General features: G+C 42.9%; 2 protein-coding genes across 3 annotated transcripts; both read left to right on the forward strand.

The window, feature by feature from the left end:
• Positions 1-943: 943 nt before the first annotated feature.
• jam2a (junctional adhesion molecule 2a) lies at positions 944-10525 on the forward strand. Its single transcript, XM_048992095.1, has 10 exons — positions 944-1177; positions 5635-5700; positions 5865-5975; positions 6175-6324; positions 6782-6969; positions 7717-7819; positions 8231-8338; positions 8525-8543; positions 9118-9148; positions 9404-10525. Exons 1-10 carry the CDS (start codon positions 1135-1137, stop codon positions 9440-9442), a joined length of 858 nt encoding a protein of 285 aa, XP_048848052.1. The 5' UTR covers positions 944-1134; the 3' UTR covers positions 9443-10525.
• Positions 10526-11881: 1356 nt separating this feature from the next.
• gabpa (GA binding protein transcription factor subunit alpha) lies at positions 11882-17917 on the forward strand. Of its 2 annotated transcripts, none has more exons than XM_048991960.1 (10): positions 11882-12018; positions 13712-13801; positions 14113-14257; positions 14342-14426; positions 14609-14839; positions 15333-15527; positions 15617-15673; positions 15869-16006; positions 16432-16624; positions 17175-17917. In XM_048991960.1, the coding sequence occupies exons 2-10, from the start codon at positions 13725-13727 to the stop codon at positions 17395-17397; spliced, it is 1344 nt and encodes a 447-aa protein (XP_048847917.1). In that variant the 5' UTR covers positions 11882-12018; positions 13712-13724; the 3' UTR covers positions 17398-17917. The 2 variants fall into 2 exon arrangements, with proteins under 2 accessions (XP_048847917.1, XP_048847835.1); XM_048991878.1 differs by lacking the exon at positions 11882-12018 and adding an exon at positions 12669-13347.
• Positions 17918-17986: the final 69 nt, after the last annotated feature.

A 17986-nucleotide genomic window follows, 5' to 3' on the forward strand; every position in this document is an offset into this window, starting at 1 on the left:
CGCTGGAAAGTTAAATGGCTTCCAGAGACAAGTGTTCTCAATCCGTTCGGCTGACAAAATCTTGCAGGGATAAAATAGATCAAGCTGTCGTACCAAATGTTTGATTTAAGCACAATTTCAACTCTTGGAGCCACCAAGGCATAGAAAAGACAATGATCTGTTTACAGTGACTGCGGTTACCCGGTGGTCTTTAATGAATTAAATGTTGCTTTAAATTTGAGGGCATAACATAGGCAGATGACGTCCAATAAAATGCGTTGCAAATGTTTTTCCCCGTTTCCACTTGAATACTTCTTAAAATAACAGCTACAGTATTTGCAGCTTTGTCACAAGTCCAAGCCAAAGACACGGTCAAAGACATTCCTGTGCGTTTCATGTATATACAAAGACGAATGCTTATCTTACCCCACTTCCCCGCCTCCGTACAGGACGTGATCAAAGCAGTGATAACAATTAGCAGTATCCTGACATTTCTGAACTGATTGCTAATTTTAATGTAAGGGGTTAGGCCTAAAAGGTCGTCAAGATTGTAGTCGATGGTCTTTTAGTGATATAATGCTTAAAATAAACATGCAAATATACCTACTTGTTCGTTCCATGTTAAATTTCGGATATCTAGAGTTTTGTGAAGGCTGCAAATGAAACGAGGGTTTATTATTAGAATAATACATATTGTTTATTGTTTTAGCCTTTGAAATTTGTATGTATTTTCAAGTAAATGAAACTTGGTATGTGGAAATCACGAGAAACTTTCATGAAATAATGACTTAGTACCGTATTGACCCGAATAAGAAACGCCCCCCAATTGAGAAATTTTAATATAATGAGTTATGGGATATTTTTTATCACGTTGGCGGAAATTGACTTCCATATCCACAGACAAGCATTCACAAAAAAGGTGAAAATAGTTAAGCTAGGGATGGACTGCCGGACGCTGCCCAGGGTCCAGCCCTCCGGCCCTCCCCCGCTGTACAGCACTACCCCACAAAGACGCACTCATAGCTGGGGAGCTGCGCCCGTTACCCCCGTTAGTTACAGGTCCTATGAAAGTTCTTACAAAAAGTGCAAGATTTATCCCATAATTACTTTCTAAGAGCTTTTCAAAACCCACAGTGGTGCACATCACGTATTAGTATGGAAATCTCCATCCTTTCCGCTGTGCTCCTGCTGTTCCTGAGTAAGTACTCGCTACCACCGTCTGTTAATGTAACGTATTTTTATCAAGTCGGAACTGGTAATGCGTAGTCTTGTAATTAATTCATAATTATTAATACAATTATTCCTGTTTACCGTAAGTACCTGTAGTGCGCCTTGAAAAAAGTGAATAGTTTTTGCTGTAAAACGATTTCGGTGGCAGAACACTGGTAAAATATACTTTACTTCTTACCCTTTTCGGTTTTGGTGTTTTTTGTTTGTTGCTTTAAAGAAAGTTAGTTATAAAAATTCCTTAATATTTACTAATTATTATTTACGCAACCAGTCGTGCTATAGCCATAGTAATACAGACTAGTTGAATTATCTCAAATGAATACGAATGTAACCGCTTTATGCGGAAAAATATGTGGTCATTGGATTATCTATTTTTATATATAAATTGAAAACGCTGGTGTAACTCAGAAGTAAGCAAAACCAACTGAGCTCATTAACAGACATTTCGGTGTGTTTTAGGTTTTAAAAGAACGTCCGTATATTGCCTGTAATATATCATGTTATATATGTATGTGAACGCTAAATTCACCAACGGATGAAATGGTGCTACGTCTGCATTTTTATGGTAATACATCTATATGGTAATGTGTAAATTAACCTTTCTGTATCTGTAATTGTCTAAAATGGTCTTTAAGCATCGAAGAGTGATGCCTTTAGCTTTGATATCCTGTAATGTTAACAATGCACTCACGCTTCACAGTATGAATTTGAGATTGAATCTCAATACTTGTGTTTGATTCAAGTCATTACTTCTGATGGGTGCATGCTTTGCCAGTCATTTCAGATTGGGAGGGTGTCTTCTTAAACGTCTTGCAGTGATAACCTTTTGTGAGGCGGGAGACCTCAATATTCACTCGACTCTTTTTTTTTTTAAATTTAGTCCAAGCCGTATTATCGTCTGGATAGTTTAGATGTCATTAGTATTGGATTGAGCGGTTTCGGAAAATGGATGGATGGATGGATGGATAGTATGGGTTTATGAGTTTGCTCCTAAGTTCTTATCAGAATTTACAGTCTCCCACGGTATGTTTGACTATCTCCTTTTCTCAGATGTTCTCTGAGCAATGGTACGTTGGGGTGTGTATATATTTATGACTTAATAAACAATTAAATGACTGAAAATTTGTCCATCTCCTACTGTAGCATGGAGAAACCTTCTTACCATCTGATCAGGCTAATCAGAACATACCCCAATTAAAATGCCCTGTCTGTGATTTGGAGCTCTGCTCACGCCCATCACTGGGTGGAAGGAGGTCTTCAATGATGGTGAATGTGATTTACAGCATTGATGGTCTGAGCTGGGGACAGGCAACGTGTAACACTTTTCTTTTTCTGTAAACTATGGTGATTTTGTCTGTCACTCCTCGGCACTGCCACAATTGGCCATTTAAAGACATTTCCCTTCTTCCAGCGCATGATTGAATACGCATTGGTATACTGAGCGACCCCCTGTTTCATACAAGGTTCTGTTATGCTCTGTGGCTGTTTTAATGAGAGGCTTCTGTGTCAACCAAAACTGTGGTAATTGGAAAAATCCTCAAGGATACATAATTTTCTTGCCTGTTTAAGATTGAAAGCAGATAAGTGTCTCCAATCATGACCTCTGAGGTTTAGAGATAGGAACTGAAACGTCCACCAGTTTACAAGGAGAAACGGAGACCGATTCCTGTAGGACAGTGTCCATGTGGTCATTCATTTTAATTGCATAGGTCCCATGGTAATTTATTAGGTGGGCCAGGGAACCAAGAATGGAGCTCATTCCAAGCACAGCTTGGGCTCTGTAGCCTAGTGTGACGGTTGAATCATCTGTTTACTTCTCTGCCTGATCTCATGCCTGTTTCTGCTGTTGTGGAATTAGTGCTCGAAGCTTGTAGGATTTTTCCAGTGTCTCCAAAAGTCCTGAATGTACGGTCGATATTACCAGCAGGATATGTCTCCGCTTTGAGCGACACAAACTCTCTGACACGGCCCCATCTGTACCCCCCCAGCTAAAAGCAGCAAGATCGCTGTATCAAATCAGACACCCCTGTTTTTGAAACATGTCCAGGGTGGTGAAGATAATTTTATTCCTCCTCTGTCCAGATGGGACAGATGGCAAAAAAAAAATCAGACAAAATAGTTTATTTCCCAGAAGCTCCAAACCTATCCTCTGTGTTTCCAGTATTTTAATCAAATGAAATGTACTGGTTTTTTTAAGCAGGTCAAAATTTAAGTCATTAGTTACCTTTTATGGTTTTAAGGCTGTTTTGTCATTTGACTTTCTTTTTCATTTAATGTGTAAATTTTATACCTCCCTGCGGGGTGACGTTTGGTTTAGAGGTTATGGACACTGAGCCTGTGATCAGAAAATTGACGGTTCAAATCCTGTGTTTTCACTGTTGGGCCATGGAGCAAGGCACTTAATTGCTCTAGGGACTGAATCAGTCTGCCTTCTCAGTTGTGTGTCACTTTGGATAAAAGTGTCTGCTAAATAAATGTAAATATATGTAAATTCATTGCGCCTGGATAAAGAGTGTTAAAAAAAATCCGGTAGGATGAATCTGGATAATGCAGGCTGCGTATCCTGTTGTGACTGCCTTTGAATTAACATTGGCCTGTAGCTGAGGCCTTGCTGGTTATCTGGTAACACAGTCTCCCTTTCTTTTCAGCCACGGCCACACAATGTGGGGGGGGCGATAGGAGCCGCACCCCTCTGCCACAGGCGTGACAATGGCCCTCAGAGAGGGAGTGGGCCTCTGGGAAGCAGACACCGCGCTACCCGGGACTGGGGGAGGGACTTGGCGATTAGGTGCGGGAGCCGCAAGGACAGGCTCGACGCACAGCTGCAGCTTGGTGATAAAACGCCTGGCGCAGGACAGCCGGGGCTCGCATTTCAGCTCTCACTGGAGTCCTCTCTCGAGGGTTTCCTATTGCATATAATGTGTGGTGTTAGCCTGCTGCTGTTGCGTCACATTTGGCTGGATGGTGGCCGCCAGTTTGTTTCAGGCTTTTTTTTTGCAGTTTGGATATCATGCCCACTGTCCCTTTAAAGCTTCCTGGATTTTCTTTAATCTCGTTTTAGTTTGTTCCCTTCATTGTGTCTCACACCTGATAACATATTCGAGCTGCAGTTTTAGGGTTACACTATATGTGGACACCTAGTCTGCAGCTGAAAAGGGCGCAGAAGGTGAACTGCGTGCAAAATAGAGAAAAAGAGAAAAGAGTTGTCGTGTTCCCGCGTGGGGTATCCATTGGAGAGAGCGCTGATGAAAGTGTTACCGCGGTTACGTAGGTTATGCTCCCTGTGCCATAAGAGATTCTCGACAAAACATGGCTGCTTGACAATGTGGAAGGAGAACTGTTTTGGGACCGAGAAGAGGCATAGAGGGTTGCTGTTAATATTTCAGGCCTTGGGCATGAAGATAAATGTGTGTACATGCATGTGCTGTTTTGCAGAAGGGAGTTTTACCTTGCCACTGTCGCCTATGGCTTACTCACCGGGGGCTTTAGGTGGGGATGCTGTAAAGTGCTTTGAGACAATGTAATGTTGTGATAACGCGCTATACAAAAATTAATTTGTTGTTGTTGTCCAGGGTGTGGAGGTTTTGAGTCTCGTCTTGTACTGTACAGTTCAGTTATAGGTGACTGGGTCGTATTGGGGGAAAATAAATTAGCAATAAACTGGCTGAAGTTAAGAGAGGCGCAGGACTTCCAAGAAGGGGGACCAGAAGTAACATATTTGCTGCAAAATGAGGGACGTTTGATGATCCGTGTGGCTTTTCTGTTGAATTCCATAACTTGATAAGCATGATAGGAGGGCAGTGTGTGGCTCTGCGTCTGTGATGAGAAGATAATTGGTTCAATACCTAGAACTGACAGAGTGATTTCACCACTGGACCCCGAGCAAGGCATCTAACCCCAGTATTTCCAGGTACTGGCAGACCCTGCCTTCTCAATTGTACATCACTCTGTAAATGTTCCCGAGGTTAACATGAGTGGTCGGTTGGTGCCTTTCAGAGGCTGATTGAGGGTCAGTTTTTCATCCACTTCCTCTCCATTCACTGGATGTTGTTTCCTGGACTTCACAATAGGAATTGGGTTAATTTAAAAGTCTTCATGGAGGAAGGGCCTGCCCCAGCACCAGTTTCCTGTCAGGATGGCCGAGAAAAGAATAAGTCTCAGTAAACCAACAGAACCATCTGCATCATCAACATTAATCTTTTGTCAGAAAAGAAACACTGATGACTTTTGCCCTGATGTCCCTTATCGAAGGGTCAAAATATGACTGATGCACGTTTATCTTCAACTGATATCGCTTGCCAAGCGGTTCATGTCTGGTGGTTATTAGATGGATTAGTTGTCCTTCTCTCAAGACATACTCAAGACATTTTTGCATCTTCTAGCTGTCAGTTTAGCTAATGTTGTCCTTTGTGTTTCTCTTTACAGGTCATGATGTTGTACCTGTAAGTGTGAGCACCACGAAATCCACAGTGGAAGTTCTTGAGAACGAAGGTGAGATGACAACTGGGGGAAGGAGCGGCTCACAACCTTAATTTCTGCCTTCCGCATCTGCAGTCAAACTGCTGTCTTCAGTAGGGACTTGTGTATCCTTCTCATTTTATCCCTGTATTTTTATAACCTTTGCTCTGCCCTTTCCTTGTCATGCTGCATCTCAGATGCGGTATTATCTTGTGAATTTAAGACAGAGGTGGATGACAAACCTCGAATTGAATGGAAGAAAAGGGGCAAAGACGTGTCCCTCATCTACTACCAGAACAAATTTACAGGTAGGATTTCGACGCATTGGCGAGCTCTGATTGGTTGTAGCTTGTCTGTGTGTGTGTGTGTTAATGACGCCCATTCGGGAATAGCAGTTTGTAAGAAGTGGTGAATGTGATAGAGCGGCAAAGCTGGGAGTAAGAGGGAGGGGAAGTCTCTCAGGACAGTGTCTCAGTACTGTGTTTACTTCCTCCATTGGCCCTAAAGGGGACTTTGTAGGGCGTGCTAAGATCAGTGGGGCAACAATAACACTCAGCGACGTCACCTACAAGGACGCGGGGGTGTACCAGTGTGAAGTCGCTGCAGCTCTGGATAAAGTCACGCTAGGAGAAACCAACGTCACCCTAAGAGTACTGGGTAAGACTCTGTGTGTGTTTATAGGTCAATACAACCTCCTTCTTCTCAGATTAAAGTCAAACCACTATCTACATATAAAATGGTTGCTTAAGATGAAACAGATTTTTTTCCCTTTTCCAAACCAATTTGGGAAAATTGCAGCTTGTTGAAAAAAGTACAGAAGTCAAACTTCTGATTTTTTTAATTGTCTTTAGCAGGTTTTAAAATCAAACTAGCAGGTTCCTTTGCTGACTGGCCATCCTGTGTAGCTTCATTGTCCTCTGCCTATGTGTGCAACAGCTGTGATATATTGCATTGTTCTTGTTTTGTATCTCCATCTGCCTTAATGAAGATGGCACACGTATTTCGCTAGTTAATGTCAGCATGATGTTCTATGCTTTACTCTCCACCTACCCACCTACTCCCTAAATGCCTACTCCCCGTGGCCTGCTGCCTCTGCGTCCGCTGACCCACCCAGTGGCCCCTGCCACTCCCACCTGTGAGATTCCCAGCTCAGCACTGTCTGGGACGGTGGTGGAACTGCACTGCAAGGACAAGCATAGTGTCCCCCCCGCGAAATACAAGTGGTTTAAGGACAACAAGCCGCTCGGCCCCAGCGGCACAGCCAACTTGACCTACACCCTAGACATCAACAGTGGAACTCTGGTGAGAAGTGAAGCTTCTGGAAGCGTCCGATCCTATTTCCTTCAGCTTCCAGTCGGAATATACCGAGTAATGTAGCACTTATGTGATATTAACTTAATGATAGATCACATCTATTAGGTTCGTAAGTCAGCGGCGGGTTTGTTGTCTGCAGCCCCACCTAAATGCAAATGTGTGGTTTCAGTGGTGGTTATGGTGCATCGCTGATGGAATCAAAGTCAGTCTAAACTAAAAAGAGAATCAAAAGTTTTCATCTGTACACCAGTCTCTGGGCTCTTCTCAAGAAAAGCACATACAAAGGTAGAAACATTATCAATACCATATCAAAACCATGCAATTCAATAAAAGAAAAAAAGAAAAGAAAAAAATCCATGATATTCAATTCAACTGAAAAACAAAAGCATACAAAAACACACAATCCACAAAACCAGACCAGTTAAACACAACAGAGATGCACGAATCTGTTATAATATATGCAGGTTTGATTACTGAAAAACCATTCCTTTCATTTAGAGAATGAGTGATAAGTAGCACTGCTTCTTATGTGTCCTGATAGTGTTACAATCCTGTGGAGCTCTAACTAAAATTGAATTTTGGCTAAAACTATCTGCTGGAGAGGATTGATTCATTGGTTGGTTATTGGTTTAATTGGTTCTTGGTATATTTCCAAGGGATTATGGAAAGACCATTGTGTAAACCGCATAAATGTTATCTGTCCCCTTCCTCACCTGCCTCCCTGTTTTGAGGCAGCGCTTTTCGGCAGTCTCCCGGGCCAACTCTGGACTGTACCACTGCGAGGCAGAGAATGGGGTGGGAATGCCAAAGAGCTGCAAGGCGCAGGAAATGCTGATCGGTGAGTTCTTTGATGCACGGCACTTGAATTCTTGCCGTGTGATGTCATGAAAAGAGGTTCTTGAGAAATGTTCTGATTGGGTTGGCAGTGTCCCTCTTTGAAGGGTTTTTGGTTAAAATCCTATCCCTGTGGGCCCTTATCCTCAACAGCTCCAGGGACCTTTCTCTCTGACCCCAGGCTTTCCTCAGTTGTACATCATTTTGGACAAAAATTCTGCCAAATAGATGCACTTAAATGTAATGCTTGGTGATGACAGTCTCTGCTTGCAAAACCACTAGGCTCACAGGAGCACACGGTAGGTGTGTGGGACTGATAGCCGGGCACAAATCCAGGTTGCTCGAGTGCATTGTGTGTGTGTAGGTTTTAGCCAAGCCACTGTGAAGCGAACAGGTGAATCGTTCTGTCTGCCAGGTGACCTCAACGTGCCGCTGATTGCCGCTGCCGCCGTTGGGGCCATCTTGGCCCTCTGCTTGTGCATCCTGGGGCTTTTCTATGCACGTCGGAAGGGCATCTGCAGGAGTGAGTCTGCCGTCTACATACATTCGCTATACCAGCAAAAAAGAATTGTATAGCTGTAAAAGGAACCTCTGAGAGATGCCTTTTAATGTGAATAAACACTATAGATACGATGAAGTGAATATTTATGGATTAATATTTTGAATGAACTATATTCACTTTTCTTTCTTTTTTCTGATTTTTTTGCAGAAGACCACAGAGGAAACCGGTAAAGACCTTGTTGCTCTCTCTAGCCAGATTAGATCTAACATCACTCAGGAAGAACATTCCAGAAACATTTCTGTCCTCATATTGGAAGAGGAGTAAAATGAAGTACCAAATTCGAATGGATTTAAAGCAAAATCAGTTCACTAGTCGCTATTATTCATTGACTTTTTATAATTAAAATTTCTCAGTTTCTGGTGACTGGCTAACACCATATCAAGTCTTAGCTGGGATTCTGTGACCATGGTTAGATTACACAGAGCATAATATCACTAATACACTATAATATTAATTTGACTTTGTCATGTTGGAAGCATGCTATGCTATAACATGATTCTCAAGTAGAAACAGACAGTGTGAAATACAAGAGTAAAATAATGAAGATCAGGAGGCACAGGTACATAACATGGATTATTTGAGGAATAAGTGAGGTGTGTTTGCATACATGTTACTTTGCTAAAATGACATCTATGCAGATGTTAATTCCTACAACAAAAGGCCTACAGCAAAGCAATTCCTAAAATGATGTCATTTAAATTATTGATGAAAAGTATGCTTAAAAAACTTTTTTCTCCCAGAAATAAGATGTACAGCTACTCGGGACAACATGTAAGTTTCCATATTGTTTTATCATATTCCTTTTGTTCTTAAAATATTAACTGCAAGGCAGAAATTTAGCTTAAAATCAAATGAAGAAGAAGACATACCTTCAGCGACTTCTGACAGTATGCTTACTGTTTCATTTCTGACGTGTAAGAAGATGTTTTTGATGGGTATGTGCATGACCTGCAGGTGACACCCAACTGATGTAAGATTGGCAGCCTCTGAGAAGTCAAAAACTTAGTGTACCTTTCTTCTTCCTAGTCTCAGGACTTCAAACATACTCAATCCTTCATGCTGTGACCCATGACTGCATCTTCCGTTCCCATGGAAACAGCAGAACATCAAACCACTAATGACTGACCAAGCCCAGCTTTGCCAATAAATCAGACACATTGTGGTATTTAACTTAATCGCACGGAGCATGGACAACAAAATGGAACAGACTGTCCTTGTATGCGTCCTACTATATAGATGTGTACCACAGGAAGAATGTTCTGCCGCCATCTAGTGGGCCACCTATAAAACAAACCGTTCAATCTTTGCACAGCCAATCACCCTAAAGAAAAACTGATTTAAATACCTGTTTGAAAAATGCACTGTTAAGCTTTTTAAAGTGTGATTAATTGTGCAGAAGCTGTCATTAAAAGAATCCTTTCAATATTGCTTCCTGTAACTAGAGACAATTGTAATAATTCAAGCACAAAACTAATCAACTTCAGATGTTGATTGGCAATTTGCAAAATGCTTCAGTGTGATACAGGGAGATTTCTTTTCAGTGCTAATTCCGTACTTATACTTTACCTATAAATGAAATGGACATTGATGATGAATGGTATATATGTTTTTATTATTTGAAACACTGTTGATTTGAAGTGACCTGCTTAAGTAATTCTTGAATGTATGAATTAATTGTAAAGGAAGAACTTATATCTCCATCAGAACTCTTGGATGTGGAATCAGTATTAAATCCATTTTCTTAAAAAAGTCTTACTTGTTATGTGTTGTACAGTTCAAAGCATTTGATAAGGGTGAAATCAAAACTAGGATACAAATTCCAATATAACAAAAAATATGCAGTTTAAAAGTTCCTTTATGAAAATAATTACTGCAAATTCTTTATGTGTATGTTAAAATTTTAATATGTCAGTCCCTTAGCTGGTAAACATCATTATCGTGGTCTTCATTCTATCTCTATGAGTACACACAACATATACAGAACATGATAGGGGAGATTGGGGCTGGTTGGCACAGCAATAATTTCTAAGGGAGTAGAAAGAGCTTTTGCAAAAATCCAACATTAGATGATGTGTCCACATGAACATTTTTCCATCTCGTCGAGATTGGATGGCTGCACACTGCTATATACAGTAGCACTTTTGTGTTTTTTATCATTAAAACAAAGAAATACTTCATGCAAAATGACTATTTTTTACATGTATCTGATTGAAATATTGAAAATAAATTATACCAAATACAGATGGGGATTAACTATATTTTTTGCTAAGTTATGAAAGCTCGCAAAGTCATGCCAACTTGCCATCATGAAGTGCATACAGAGTGAGGATAGTTGGCACATAATACACATTAAATTTCAATGGTATTTTTTCCTTCACAATTAAAAATAGATTAATTTGAAAAATCATTGGTGAAAGAATGTAAGAAGATGACATTGAAAATGTTACGCGGCTAAGATTTTATTGTTTTATTAATGTTCTAATTAGTCTACTTGATATTGTTTTAATTGATTAATTAGGCATACTTTGGGTGTTTTACCGATTCAGAAGCATTATTTTTCGATATTGGATGTTTGGTTTTACCCAGCTTGGATAAAAAATTTTTTTTATTTTTGAGGCCATGTGTGAACACGCCTATATTCAGTCTCTCTTTGTCTTTTGCTATGTTGCTCTCCCAACACAGCACTACAAAGAAAACTGTACTATAGACAACCAAACTGATAGAACATTTGCAACTTCCTACCTTAGAGTCAATTAATATCAAAATATTACTTTGAACCAGGTAGCCTATTAAAACACATTATAGATTCCCTACGTGTAAAAACCTTTATAAATATAAATACCATTACACAAATACCATATTTAAATTCAATGCATTTAATAATATGCATAATAATATGCGCCTTAATTCTGTATTATGTTGACATCAAACCATAAAACACTTATTGTTTAATTAGGATCAATAAGCCGCTTACGATTTAATGATGGGAATACATTTAAGTAACAAAATACTAACATGAATCAATCGTACGTAGAAGTTCAAGTAAAACAGATTTTTACTCTTTGGCGCAATTTTTTTAGTCGCTAAAACCGGAGCGAAAAAACTACGTGAACCATAGCCACATGGATGCAATGCATTTTGGGTAAACTTCACAGGAAATTACGTTTGTCTCCAACTTTTGTTTTCCAAATATTATTACCTGCATTATCATGTTTGTTCGCGAAATTATCCCATATGTTGCATTAATATTCATTGAACTATGAACTGATATTTTGCTCTATACTTTAATTGCAAAGATTATAGTATTTGGAATAAATCGCTTCACCAAAAAAAATCGCGCCGGGATTCTTGGGAAGCGTAGTCCAATAATATCCTCCGACTAAACGTTTTAATTTTTGCGTAGTATTCGCTATTGCATATATTTTAGTTTAATACTACACTTTGCCTCAGTGCCATTAAGTGTGGTTTTTGATATTGGTAAAGCCGTCACTTAATTTGGAAGAAATGCTTGTTTATAATGTTATTTGGCTATCCCCCTCCCCCTCTGGTCAGAAGCAGAGCAAACTGACGGAGTTTACCTTTGCAGGGGGACTTACGTGACTGCGATATCTACATCAAATCTGTGGTGTTTTCTAGAAAAGGTACGTAAAAAGTGTTTCTGTCTGAGCTCTGCACGGCTACTAACTATTTATAAGTCACTCTCCTGTCCCCACCAGAGCCGAGTTAGTCGGAGTCTTAGATCTAAGTTCAGTTAGCGATTTTTATACTGACGATATGTAGTTTGTGTGGGGAAAGTGCTGGATAGTTAGCTGAAAATGCCGATTTCCACGTATTTCCCCCCTAGCTAATGGGTCTCTAGATTTCCCAAGTTAGCCTCGGCAAACTGTAAGCGGCAAATAGCGAAGGGAAGCGACCAGCCCGTGTGTTGTTAGCTAGCTGGCTAGCTGCAGCTACAGCGCTGATGTGCATGTTAGCTCGCCAGCAACTTATATAAGGCGCGTTTTGGTGGCTCGTAAATATTAACTGCACACTTCGCTACTGAGATACGTAGTATTTTCTGCCTTATCCAACAATAAGACACTTATCACAATTGCCGAAATGTTGAGAGTTCTTCGCGACTTTTTTCGTTTCCGACCAGTTTCCAGAGTTTAGATAATATATTTAAAGTAAACGTATGAAAGTTGCACATTTGATAAAATAAAACTGTAAACTTTTTTTCGGTTCTCCTTTCGCGCCCGGCGCCTTTCCTGCAGCCTCTGCCGCCTCCCCGCCAGGATTTCCGGCCTGCTTTCCATCACCCGACTTCGCTTCGTTTCCGTTTCTCCCATTTCCGTTTCTTTAACTACGCACTTTTGAAAATAAAATCCGGCAAACAAGGCGGCCGGGTTGAGGGGAAGGAAGCGGACATGTCGCATTTTTGCCACTTTTTAAGGAGGTTATCTGCCCGCCGTTGGGCTGCTATGGGGCCGGGAATTCGGGCATTTTGTTTCGTCGCCTGGACGGTCTGATGGGGTGCGGTTGCCCAGCTCACCCGAAACTCAGCGCCCCCCTTACTGTATTCCCGGGGGTCCCGTTGCATGTGTTTACGGGGTGAAATGTATAAAGTGGGCTGAATGCAGGCTTGCCGCTCGCCAGCAGCCCATTTCGGGACTCGCTTTCTCCACCCACTTGCGCATTTTGTGCCACGGAAAGCAGAAGGCGCGCCGTGCGAGGCCTGGCCGGTCCCGGAGAGCCTCGGCCTTGCGTACGCAGTTTTACGCTGTCAGGGCAGAGCTGTGTATCACCGGATAAACGCAGAAGCGCGCGCTGCTGGTGCCGTAGGCGTCCATAGTCTGGGTGGTGGCTGCATCCAGATGCCTTCTTTCTCTTAAAACGTGCGTGCGTTTAAAAGTTGAGCATTTCGGAGATTGAAGATTACTGGACATTTCAAACATTTCGCCAAAGGACGGAATGGCAGATACGTTTGCAAGGTTTGCCTTTGCTTTTTAATTATTATTAGTCGTTTGGTCCTTTTAGAATTTAGTGTATTTGTCCTTTCATCGAGATATATTTCTTGACGGTTACTTTCCATGCATTGGAGTAATATAATGAGCTGTGATTTTGACAGATGGATTAACATTGGGTGTACTGCAAATTCCCGAAAATTCGGCATTGCAGCATCTAGCCTCATCTCCTCTGTTTTAAATGGTTCAAGGTTTTTACCTAGCTTATTGTAAAATGGTCTTTGCTTGGGAACATTAAATATTTTAAAACGATATTGCTAGACTTGTGCGTTTTGTTTGTTCACAAAAGAAGGTGTGTTTTAAATTATCATTTGTTCTCTTTGTTCGACAGGTTTGCTTCAGCCATGTCTAAAGGCGAGACAGAAGAGCTGATAGAAATAGAAATTGATGGACAGGAGAAACAGGAATGCATGGAGGAAGGGTGAGGGTGTTTATGTTTCTGTCTGTATCCCCAGGATGTAGAATTTTTTAATTTGTTTGTTCTCTGTTTCCTTTGGAGTATGGGAATAATTTATTAGAGCTCTATTAGAGCCTTATTGTGCAGCTTGGAAGAAGCCCCATAGACCAGTTAATAAACTGAAGTATGTTGACACAGTTTTGAATGATTTTGGTTGGTGACCAGGGCGTTGAGTGAACAATGGGAATGTGCTGTTTGGACAGCACAGACATTATCCCTTGCTGCATTTTGTTGCCTTTTTGGATATTATATAAACAAACTTATGTACCTATTAGGGTAGAGGAGCAGACGTTAACAGCTGCGGAGTTTGTGACACAAGCCATTGACATCAATGAGCCAATCGGCAACCTGAAGAAGCTGCTGGAGCCCCGCCTCCAGTGCTCCTTAGATGGGCATGAGATTTGTCTGCAGGACATACAGGTAACTGGTCCAGGTGTTTGGGCTGCTGTGAGTCACCACTGCATTTGAGCTGGGAAGCTAATGGTTCTGCCTGGTTCCCTGCAGCTTGACCCCGACCAAAGCTTGTTTGATCAGGGAGTGAAAACAGATGGCACAGTCCAACTCAGTGTGCAGGTCATCTCCAGACAAGGTAAGGCACCCCTGTAACACTGCCCCCCCCCAAGTGTTAATATAATTTTAATAACTTATGACTGCATAGTATGTGCCAAGAAAGTCTCAAGGCCCTGTCAAGCAAATATTTTTCTCTGCCCAGCACTTCCCTCTTCACTGATCAGTAGAATGCCAGTGTGTCCCCTTCCCTTTTCGGTTCAGGGGTCGAGCCCAAGTTGAACATTCTGGAAATTGTGAAGCCGGTCGAGACGGTGGAGGTGGTCATCGACCCAGATGCGGCCGTGGGTGAGGAAGGCCAGCTGGTGGAGGAGGGGCAGGTCATCACTCTGGACCGCTCCGGCATCGCGGACGACACCTCAGAGCAAGTGACCCGCTGGGCAGCTGCTCTAGAGGGCTACAGGAAGGAGCAGGTCCGGCTGGGCATCCCCTACGGTGAGAAGGAGTGAGTGGCTGGGTACCCCCTGCCCCCCTGACGCGTGATGTATTGTTCATTTTATGCGTAACGTGCAGAGAGGGCTGTCTTGGTTTTTTATTTGTCTTATTCTTCTAATCTCATTTATTTTCTGAAAATTCTTTTGAGCACAATCCAGGGAGTAGGTAGAAAAAGCATTCACTAAGTGCTTGTTTGAATATGTAACAAATAACTTACAAAATGGATATATTAATTCTTTTTTTATAGTCACACACACACACACACACACACACACACTTTCAGGCTGTAAAACGTCCTGCCCTACTCTGAAGTGATCTGTATGACGTTACAAGAAAGTGAAAGCAAATGTGATCATCTGCTGTCATGATTTATGTGTAACCTTTTGGTAATACTGTATGTTGATTTTTTTTTTTTATGGTAAGTCTGCGTGCACGTGTGAAATATGAGGGTAACGTCCTGTTTGGGTGGGGTGTGCTATACCTCTACCCGCAGACCCGGTCCAATGGAGCGCCGACCAGGTGATCCACTGGGCAGTGTGGGTGATGAAGGAGTTCAGCATGGTGGATGTGGACGTGGGGACCATCCACATCTCGGGCCGGGAGCTCTGCTCCTTCTCCCAGGAGGACTTCCTCCAGAGGGTGCCACACGGGGAGATCCTGTGGAGCCATCTGGAGCTGCTGCGGAAGTGTGAGTCTCGCCAGTGTGCTCTTGGAGGCTGGCAGGAAAGCGCTTTCGCTGTTCACATGCTCAGGGTCCTTATCACACTTTCTCTGCAGACGTGCTCGCCAGTCAGGACCAATCGGGCCAGATCGCCACGGTGACCATTGATCAGCGTGAGTCTGCTCGCTGGTTTAATGGAGGGATTTTGGGGTTGGAGGTATTTTCTGGTGAAACGCTGCCCCCAGGAGGGTTGGCTAATGTCGAAAATGTCTTCAGATCACATTTCCATCTGTCTCCCATTGTGTGACAGACCATGTTTTCTGAGTGTGACACTGTCGGTCTTGACCTGTGTACTTTCACCACCACAGCGGTGCAGATCATCCCGGCATCTGTGCAGCAGACCCCTTCCGGGACCATCAAGGTCCTGACCACCAAGCAGGGCAAAGTACAGAGATCGCCCCGCATCTCTGGCGGGGAGGACCGTAGCTCGCCGGGAAACCGCACAGGTAGGCAGATGCAGGGCTTGGGGGGGGGGGGGGGGGGCGTCTCCTGTTAAACATCCATAGCTAACTTGCATAGCAAGAATTAAGTGTATGACGATGCTGATGCTATTTCAGGTAATTAACGCTGTACGTAAGGAAGAGAGGTGCTGATTAGATTAGTCAATAGGATACGTTGCGGGTGTTTGTGTATTTGGCTGACCTTTCCCTCATGGGTGTTAGTATTTATGTGAAAATATTTTTTTTGGGGGCGGGGTTGGAGGGCTGAAGTGATGTCTAAATGCTGAGTTCTAATTACAGTCTCAGCAGGGGAAGTAATTTAACAGTGCTGCAGGGGCCTATCCCTTTGATGGGAGGTGTTAAAATTCACTGTACATGTCGCGCTAGTAAGGTCGGGGGTGTAATCTCTTCTCCGGGCATTCTCCCTTCAGGGAACAACGGGCAAATCCAGCTGTGGCAGTTCCTGCTGGAGCTGCTGACGGACAAGGACGCGCGTGACTGCATCTCCTGGGTGGGAGATGACGGCGAGTTCAAGCTGAACCAGCCGGAGCTGGTGGCCCACAAGTGGGGGCAAAGGAAGAACAAGCCCACCATGAACTACGAGAAGCTAAGCCGTGCGCTCAGGTTGGTGCGCGGACACTGCGTCCGGACCAAAACTGTTCCCCTGCCTTGATTGGTTTATTTCAGTTGGCTCCATCGTTTGTGGAGTTTTATCCTTTCTCTTTATGTCTGAATGACCTTCTGTTACACTTGCTGGCCCTTGAAGTCTTGTTAGATTCATACTTTAATAGTTATAGGTGGTATTGTGTAGCTCCTGCTCCAGTACTACTTACACTTGCACCTGGGCTTTTATTGGAAGCTCAGCCTAGCTGCACTTATGCCTGTTGACTCCTTGGTGGCATGAATATTAGAAATGTGCTATTTGCCTGGCTTGTATGTTGCTTTGGACAAAAGTGTCTGCTATATATATAAATGTAAACTTGGGGTGAATAAAGTTATAAATGACATTAAATAATGGGGGCTGTTTCTTCAGAAACAGTAAAATTAAGTGACCAAAAAGGAGCCACTAAGCTACTTGTACCGCAGCCATACTAGCCCATAAAAGCAGCACATTAGACACGTGTGGTAGTGTATAGATGTGTGTTTCAGAGGTTTCTTGTCACCGCTGTTACAGGTATTACTACGACGGGGACATGATATGCAAGGTGCAGGGCAAGAGGTTCGTGTACAAGTTTGTGTGCGACCTGAAGACGCTGATTGGCTACAGCGCGGCTGAGCTGAACCACTTGGTGACGGAGTGCGAGCAGAAGAAGCTGGCCCGCATGCAACTGCATGGCCTGGCCCAGCCCGTTACCACAGTGACGCTTGCCACCGCCGCCCTCGAGAAGGACAGCTGAGATGGAGAAGTGTGCAGGAGTGGGGGGATAGCAGCAGCCATCATAGGTGGTGTGGAGGTACGGGGTCCGTGGGGAAGAGCACCCCCCCTCCCCCAAGCGTCTGTAAAAGTGTGATTGGCAGAGGAAGCGTGTGAAGCGTGTGTACGTGTATGAGTGCCACTGTTTGCAAGGCGTCAAATTCTTGGGATGTTGGACATCAGTTCTTCGGCGGAGGAGAGCGGCTTTGAGAGAAAAGCGTTCCAGGTTGAATCCACCTCCAAGTCTGAAATGTACAGGCTTGGTGCCTGGCTTTGTGTGTGAGAGTGAATGAGATCACGTCTGTATCCAGGGTGTGTTTGACTTGTACTCAGGTTAGGAGGCAAACCTGCTTCAGCATTTCCATTGTATATACATATGTTTTTGATAGCCACCAGGGCAGTGTATTTTCAGTTTGTAAAAGTACTTTTTCCTTTTAGCATTTCCCCAATGCATGGACCTTTCCTGTCCACTGGGGGGCAATAAAAAGGCATGTCTTTTCTTACTTCTTCTTGTCAGATTTCATTCCTCCTGCACTGCATTGCAGCATGACCCCACAGTGACCACAAAGGAC

The sequence above is a fragment of the Brienomyrus brachyistius genome, chromosome 1 (assembly GCF_023856365.1).
Source record: "Brienomyrus brachyistius isolate T26 chromosome 1, BBRACH_0.4, whole genome shotgun sequence".
NCBI lineage: Eukaryota > Metazoa > Chordata > Actinopteri > Osteoglossiformes > Mormyridae > Brienomyrus > Brienomyrus brachyistius.